This window comes from Chiloscyllium plagiosum, unplaced genomic scaffold (genome assembly GCF_037043375.1).
Source record: "Chiloscyllium plagiosum isolate Xiang-an unplaced genomic scaffold, Cpla_swu_hap1 HiC_scaffold_41, whole genome shotgun sequence".
Taxonomy (NCBI): domain Eukaryota; kingdom Metazoa; phylum Chordata; class Chondrichthyes; order Orectolobiformes; family Hemiscylliidae; genus Chiloscyllium; species Chiloscyllium plagiosum.
The window spans coordinates 13,313,886-13,321,984 of NW_028270179.1; the positions used below are offsets into that span (position 1 = coordinate 13,313,886).

At 39.9% G+C, this 8,099-nt stretch overlaps 1 protein-coding gene across 1 annotated transcript; it reads right to left on the minus strand.

Moving 5' to 3' along the window:
• Positions 1 to 5,393: 5,393 nt before the first annotated feature.
• LOC148138155 (putative G protein-coupled receptor 139) lies at positions 5,394 to 7,807 on the minus strand. The gene is made up of 2 exons (XM_087981832.1): positions 7,738 to 7,807; positions 5,394 to 6,304 (listed from the first exon to the last, which is right to left on the minus strand). The coding sequence occupies exons 1-2, from the start codon at positions 7,805 to 7,807 to the stop codon at positions 5,394 to 5,396; spliced, it is 981 nt and encodes a 326-aa protein (XP_087837958.1).
• Positions 7,808 to 8,099: the final 292 nt, after the last annotated feature.

Below are 8,099 nucleotides of genomic sequence, written 5' to 3' on the forward strand. Positions count from 1 at the left end.
ATTATCCTTCTTTTTGTTGCATTCCTAATCTGCCTCAAGTTTAAATCCGCCTGCACACATGCTATCCTGCTGCTTATCTTTCCATTTAACTCCATACTCCCTGTCGCTTTCACTTTCCCTTCCTACCAACTCAGAAGTTTAATGTCCTACTGACCACCCTATTTATCCTCTTCGCTCGAAGATTGGTACCTGATCGGTACAGGTGGAGACCGTCCCAACGGTACAGATCCCCCCGGTTCCAAAACTGATGCCAATCCCTCTTTCCCACACCAATCCCTTAGCCACGTGTTTACTTTCCTAATTTTCTTATCCCTGTGCCAAATGGCACGTGGCTCGGGCAGTAATCTAGAGATTATGACCCTTGAGGACCTGTAGTTCAATTTCCTTCCTAGTGCTTGGTAATCCCCAAACAGGTCCTCCACCCTAGCTTTGCCGATGTTGTTAGTCCCAGCGTGGACCACAACAACTGGATCCTTCCCCTCCTGCTCCAATATCCTTTCAAGCCGGTCGGAGATGTGCCACACCCTTGCACCGGGCAGGCAACACACCATGCGAGACTCCCGATTCAGCTTGCATAGGATACTATCTGTCCCACTAATTATAGAATACTATAAAACAACTACTTGTCTTTTTGCTCCCCACTCTTGAATGGACTTCTGTACCATGGTGCCGTGGTCAGCTGGCTCATCCCGTCCACTGCCCTTTTCCTCATCCGTATAGGGAGCAAGAATCTCATAACTGTTGGACAAGGTCAAGGGCTGAGGCTCTTGCACTCCTGAATTCAGGTTCTCCCTACATGCCTCACTCACAGTCACACTCTGATGTCCGTGATCACTCACTGAATGTGAATTACTTAACCTCCCAGGTGTGACTGCCTCCTGAAACAAAGCGTCCACGTAACTCTCCCCCTCCCAGATGTGCCGCAGTGTTTGAAGCTCAGATTCCAGATCATCAACTCTGATTCGGACTTCTTCCAGCAACCAACACTTGCTGCAGATGTGGTCACTGCCGTTCACAATGGGATCAGCCAGCTCCCACATCATATAGCTACAGCACATCACCTGCCCAGCCATCTCTGCTTAGTTAATTACTTTATTACTTTCTATAAATTTGAGTTAAAATACTTTCTGAAACCTCTCTGCTGCATTCTTTTTCTAAAAAAAACAATTAATAGATAAATCAAAAAAGTAAATTTTTAACCAGTCACTGATAAAGAAATAGAGAATATTTCCCTTAACAAACCAGAGTCCTTATTAACAAGGTTAGAGGAGGAGGGCGGGTGGGAGACACTACAGTTGTAGAGTCTCGGCATTAGCCGCCTTCCTGATTTATATTCTCACTGCTTTCCTTCCCGGCTGCCCCTCTGGTCGTCGTCACTTCCCCCTGCTGCTCCCGCTCCTTCTGTGAAGAAAAAAAACCACCGCTGCCCGCTACCGGTAGGTGATTTTAAAACAAACTGTCTTACCGTAGCTGCAGTCTTCCGGGTTCGTTTAACCTCAGCTGCTGCTCGCACTCAAAATCTGAGATTTTGAGATTCTTGAGAACCAGGTGGAAGCAGAGAGAGTTAAAATGATTAGCAACTGGAATGACTGATGAATATAAAATGGTTCATACACCAAAGTTTGGCTTCCAACATGAATTTCAATCCAGAGGGATAGAAGGTTGGGATACCACAAATCCTCACATCGTAAGGGGAAAGTAGATCCTGGTGAAAATAATTGCTTACTACAGGGATCTAAAGGAAAGCCATGCAGGGTAGAGAGAAGTTGAAAAGCTCCAGAGTTTTTACTGCAATAAATTGGACAATATAAAGTCACTTTTTTGGTGGGCGAGAAAAAGCTCTGCGAAGACAGATTAGGAAAAGAGTACAGTTCGGGAATTTTGTTAAAATGATAAAGGAAAGCAAATTTCAGATAGAAAAGCAGCAGCAGAGTGTACAACCTAATGGGAAGTTGGTTAATAAGGAAATGTCAGATCTTCGTAAAAAAACAAATAGTTACAGTTTTAGGAGATGCGGGAACATGTCAATCCTTGACATGTAACTCAAGGGTCTGAAGTGTTTGCTGAGGATGCGTACCTTAAAAAATAGTGGGCATCAGTATCTGTTCTCAATAATGGACGCCTCGAGTAGATTTGCAGAGGCCGTTCTATCCTGCATTACCTCAGCTGAAAGCATTGTAAAGGGGTTGTTCCAATTTTTCACCAGATATACATGACCCACAGAGCTACCATTAGGTAAAGACTGAAAATGTACAACAAAATTATTCAAGGAAGTTATGAAATCCTTCGCATCAGAACAATTCAAATCCAGTGCACGCCATCCAGAATAGCAGGGAATGCAGGAAAAGTGGCATCAGACATTAAAGACCATGTGATGGGCTTATACTCCAAATTATCCAGGTGATTGGGTTAAGGGATTTCGGCTTGTGTTTTTATGTCATTAGAAGTGCACTAAATGAATTGATTAAATTCACTCTGTTTGAATTAGTTTTTGGGCACGATGTCAGATTACGGCAAAAGTTGATTCAGGAGAAGTTGATGAATCGCGATTCAGAGACCAAGTCTTCGGAATATAGGTTATTTTTTTTAAATGACAGTTAAATGGCTGACGAGACAGCATTTAATAATATCGCAGCACACCATGAAAGCTGGAGCAAATAAGAAATCAAAAGCTCACAACATTGCTGACGATAGCAAAGTCTTTGTGTTACTCCCAGTGACGGTGCAACTGCGAAAGCCAGGTTAAGTCCACCTCGTCAGATCAGAAACCGGTTGAGTAAGATGAACTATAGCAGAAGGATCCTGGACAGAAATAAGTCCCACCAACTGTATCAGGTGAATATGATCAAAAGGTGATTGGTCTTGGTATGAAATCAAAAGGACTTCGTGTTACTGGTTACAACACACAGTGAAGAATCAAGTTTAAAGCATTCTGAATTGCACATTCATCAAACTAAATTGGAAAATGAGGAATTTTATGAATAAAAAAACAACAACGGATTAAGCAGTGAGTTACCACCAAGTGGAAAACCAAAAGGACCTGAAAGAATTATCACTTTTGTATGGGCAGATATATGTAAATAAGCTGGGAAGTACTAATCTTAATATGCATGACGTAGTTATTGGAAATGTTGTTTCAATTAAACAGCATCCTTGTAAAATTCACCTTCTAAGCTTGCAAGAGAAGAGAAAGAATGCATGCTCTAAGATGGCATGATGCAAGTGAATTGCTGTACCTGGAGCTTACCGTTAGGAATCGTGTCAGAAATAGACAGTACAAAGAGGTAATGTGTAATCTCTCGCAAAGTCAATGTAATCTCAAAGTCTGAATAATATTCGTTTGGAAAATGCACTGACGAGCTGATATGAGCAACGGATATTTCCAAGTTGGACTTACTCACAGCATACTGGAAGGGACATTTAACAGGAAGAGTAACTTTCATTTCGTCTTGCACAACACTCAATAGACTATATCAATTTAAATTCATGACAGCTGGAATCAAATACGTGCCAGCCACAGTTCAAAGACTCAGCAATAAACTCATTTCTGATTTATCCAATTGTGTGTTATGCATTGATGATCTGGTGATTATTTTTTGTCACGTAGAGAAGGAATATTTGCTGCATTTATTTGAAGTTTTCGATCGACATCGCGAGGCAGGCTTGGTGATAAATCAGGCCAAGAATAAAGAATGGGGCCAAAGCCCCACTTCTGGCTTACGTATACAGATACAGAGCGATGGCCCCATAAAATGTGAAAACAAAGGCGACTGGGGAATTTCCCATACGTTCGATGAAGGGAGAAATACTACGAATCTTGGGAGAGGGTGTGTTTTACGGGAAATTAGACACGAATTTTAGCAATGTGGTTGCTCCATTCACTGAATTACTGAAAAAATGCACAGTGTTTCAGTAGACAGCAAACTGTCAAAAGGCATTTCACAGCGTGAAAGCGGTGGTACCCACTGCTCCAGTATTAGCCACACCGGATTACACAAAGCCTTTGAAAGTAGTTAATGAGGCGAGGATCTGCATGCTGATGCTGTGCTCTTGCCGAACGACGACGAGAAGATAAAAAGAACTTTCGATATTTCTTCAGGAAATTGAACATTCATTAGTAGAAATATTCAGAAATTGAGAATGACACCTTGAGCTTGGTATTGGATTCACAGCAGTTCAATATTTATTTTGCGAGCAATGTGTCTGAAACAATCATACATACTGATCATAACCCATAAATGTTTTTGGAAAAAAATAAGGGCAAGAAATGCATACTTTTTCAATTGAGCTTATTATTTAAGCATTTCAATGTCAAGATTGTATATGTAGTAGGACGAGAAAGCGTAATTGCCGACACATTGTCAAGATCTTGATGACAAAAAATGAAGGTGTTCAGTGGAAGGGGTAAGCAAAAAGAAATAGAACGTAGTAGTACAGGTTTTCATGGTTATATTCAATGTAGTGTATATGTATTTTAGCGTACTAACAAAGTAAGACTAAGATGATTATAATGAAGCTGTCTTTGTGTAATGATGGTTCTTTTATAAAGGAGTCTCTAACTTTAAAATGCTATTTTTCCCTTTGTTTCTCAAGAGAGGTCGCAATAGCAGATGTCCTGAAAGGCCTACTTTGAAAATGCTAGGGGTGTGGCCAATTCTCCCAAATTAGGTTTTTTTGTACTTAGTTTTGGTTGGAAAAGTTAGAAGCTGGTGCCGTAGCGAAATGTTCCAAGCTTCAGCGGATGTTTACTGACTGACATGCCTATCTAAAATCGCTCCTGTCTGTAGGAATCTGCGTTTGAATTTAATGTTTGCCAAGGGCTCTGCTAATGGAATGTTACAGGAATTGGACAACTCCTTACTTAATTTGGTCCATTCGGTCAGTCAAGTTTCCAATAGTAAAGTTAATATAGTTTTGTGTTGCTCGTGTTTCCATTGTAGCTTTTAGTAATTTTTGTTTTCCTTTAAGGCAAGTGGTTTGACCAGCTGCACCACACTTGCAATGTCCACTTCAAATCTGCCTTAAACATAAGGGGTTAGGATCCAGAATACCTTCTTAAGTTATTTTGCTGGCGTCTGGCCTGGCCTATAATATTGATTTTTATCAGAGACGATCGATATCTTCCCATTCAGAGTTTACACATACATCATACAATCCATTTTATAAGGAAAAGCTCTTATGCTGAGCCTTTGAGTCTGGCAAATCGTCTCTTCCACAAGTGGGTGCCATCAATATATAACACGGGGATAAAGGTCGATTTGTCTGTCATTGGCATGAATTAACAGTTTGGGGATCGTGCCGATACACATTTCAGAATTGCTGAGCTACAGATTCATGTAATTGTGTGTTGATTCACTGAACTGTTAAAGTAACATCTAATTATTGAGCCGGGATCACTGTTTATGACATTTTATAATAAGCTTGGAGAAGTATTTAAACGAATCTTTCAATTGACCTCTGAATTTTGTCTGCGTGACTGCATAAATACACGTATTTGTGCATGAACTTAACAGTTGTAACATGTACCCGCTTTCCTGAAGAATAAATTTGGGGTCGTTGGGATTGGAACCTATTGAGTAGCTGTCACCTGAAATTTGCACAAGTAGAAAATATACAATGTACGTTAGCCACAACAAAAGGAAACTGCCGGAGAAGGCAAAGAGTAAGATGATGGATTTTCTCCTGCTCTCCACTTCTGTGTCACGTTTATTAATTTTATTGCTGTGGGATCTGAGTCTCCTGCGTGCTCTACTAGCAACTATAATGTGTCTGACAGTCAGTCCATTAAACAGCAAAATAAGGAGGAACGGGAGACATGGCGTTTGAACGCGGTCAAAGGTGTCAAACAATCTCCATGCAACCGATGTGTAAGTATTCGCTTTTATGTTGCAGTACCAGCCTTTGCCATTAAGGATATATAAAGGCTCGTATAAGAAGTAAAATGGAACGATTATCAAACAACAAATCAAACAGATTATTCCTATGGCTGCAGAGGATACATTTTCTGAGCAGTACTTCTTTTTCTGCTCCTGGTGACAAATGGATAGGAACCGATCAAAAGTGAAAGCGACAGTCAACCAGACAGAACAGTTTCGGGAAGCATAAGTCAGAAGAATTAGCGGACGACATCCCAGTGTGGTATTCAGTAAACTAGCTGGAAAGTAAATTGCCAGAAGCCGACTAAAAACCACTGCAACGATAATAATAACCAAGTCTATTCCTGCCATAGTCACAAGATATCGAGTGATGCATCCTGAGAGACCACATCTTCCTCGGGACAGTATCACTATGGTCACCAGGTTGGCTGTAAGGGTGAGAATGTGAGAGAAAGAGACTGAGAGTGAGAGGGAGAGAGAGGGAGACACAAGCAGGCATAAGAAACAACAAATATAAGTTTGATGAAGGGATAGCATGAGATTTGTATCAGTTACATTGGATTCAATTAAGAAAATTAGTCTTTTTACCCAATAACAACAAATAATAATTAACCCCATAGTATAAAATATTTGAGAAACTTTACACTTCTGATGATATAGAAATGTAAGGAATTTAACCGCATTTCAAAACCAAATAGGTGGAGTAATTATGCGCAAATTGTTACAGAAGCATTTGAGCAATATCTGAATATGGTTAACGATGACAATAACCATACAACCAAGAAACAGTCCTCTTCTGCTGATACATCAACGGTCTATTCTCCAAGTTAAAGCTAGATCTGGCGCCATTCACTTATCATTGCAAAAACATCAATATCGTTAACGGATCATCGGGTTCTGAATCAGACAGCATTGAACTGCAGGACGAGTTTTAAGTCACACATTCTCGTGCTTCTCAACTGCCAGGCATTTGACTTCTCAAAAGAGATAACAATGAACATGTTTCTATGACACATTTGATGGATCCCCAATCCTGCACATACTGTGCAATACAGTAAGTATTTAATTCAATGGTTACTGGATGTTAGCAGTTCCGACAACAAACTTGACTGCATCTCAGGAAAAACATGTTGCTAATTTTACTGTCACCATTTCAAGGAATATTAACTATCTCTGGTAGTAATAGACCTTAGCTGGTCTGTAACATCTACAAGATGCACTGCAGAAATCAACAAAGTACCGTCAGACAGTACCATCTAAACCCATCACCACTGTCTGAAAGAAAGCCAAGGACACCAGATCATTGTGAATAGCAGCACCTGCAAGCTTCTCATAACCCTGACATGGAAACATAATGTCGCTCCTTTGGTGTTGCTGTGTCACTATCCTGCAACTACTTCCCGCACTACATTTCGGTGTACTTGCTTAAGATGAACTGCAGTGGTTCAAAACTTAACCAACACCTTCTAAAGGGAATCTAGGGTTGGATAATACATGTTGAACCATCTAACTGTTCCCATGTTCCAGGAAAGTATCGAAAAAATGTTCAGAAATAAAAAATCTTCATGAAGGAATCAAGTAAGTTACAGAAAGTAGATGTACATGCGAACACTTCTGCAAACAACATCTTCGGGAACCATGTTGTGACTGCAAATAAAAACCGTCGAAAACAGAATGAAAGTCATTGATGGTCTTTGTTTTCTATTTCGGTGAGTCACCTAACTTCAGAGTTGAAAATACAAAAATGTATAGTCTTATTAAAATGCTGTACTGATTAAACAAGAATTTTATCGACTACCTCAGAATATAATAAATTCACAGCTATTCTGCGAACACTATGCCAAGTATACTCATAATTTACCTGGAACTCCGAAAGCTGCAAGGGCAGAGTAATAAATTAAAAATATTGGCGACTTTGCAGGAGCATGCATTTTCAATTAGAATAATGAATTGCTCCCTTCTGGCGTCTGAAGTAAGAATTGTGATGCACCGATATATATCTTATCAACACCACTAGAGACACAATTATTTCGGATCAACTTTTGTACCTGGTTCAGTCCTTATAAAAATAAAACAAATAAATGCAGCCACTTTCACGTTAAGAACAAAGAAGGCAATAGACCGTGCTTAAAAAGAAGACAAAAAAGCTCAGTAAGTGAGATAAATTAGTTTCAGTGATTAAACACGTAACAAAACGAAATCATGTGGATATCAAAGGATTTA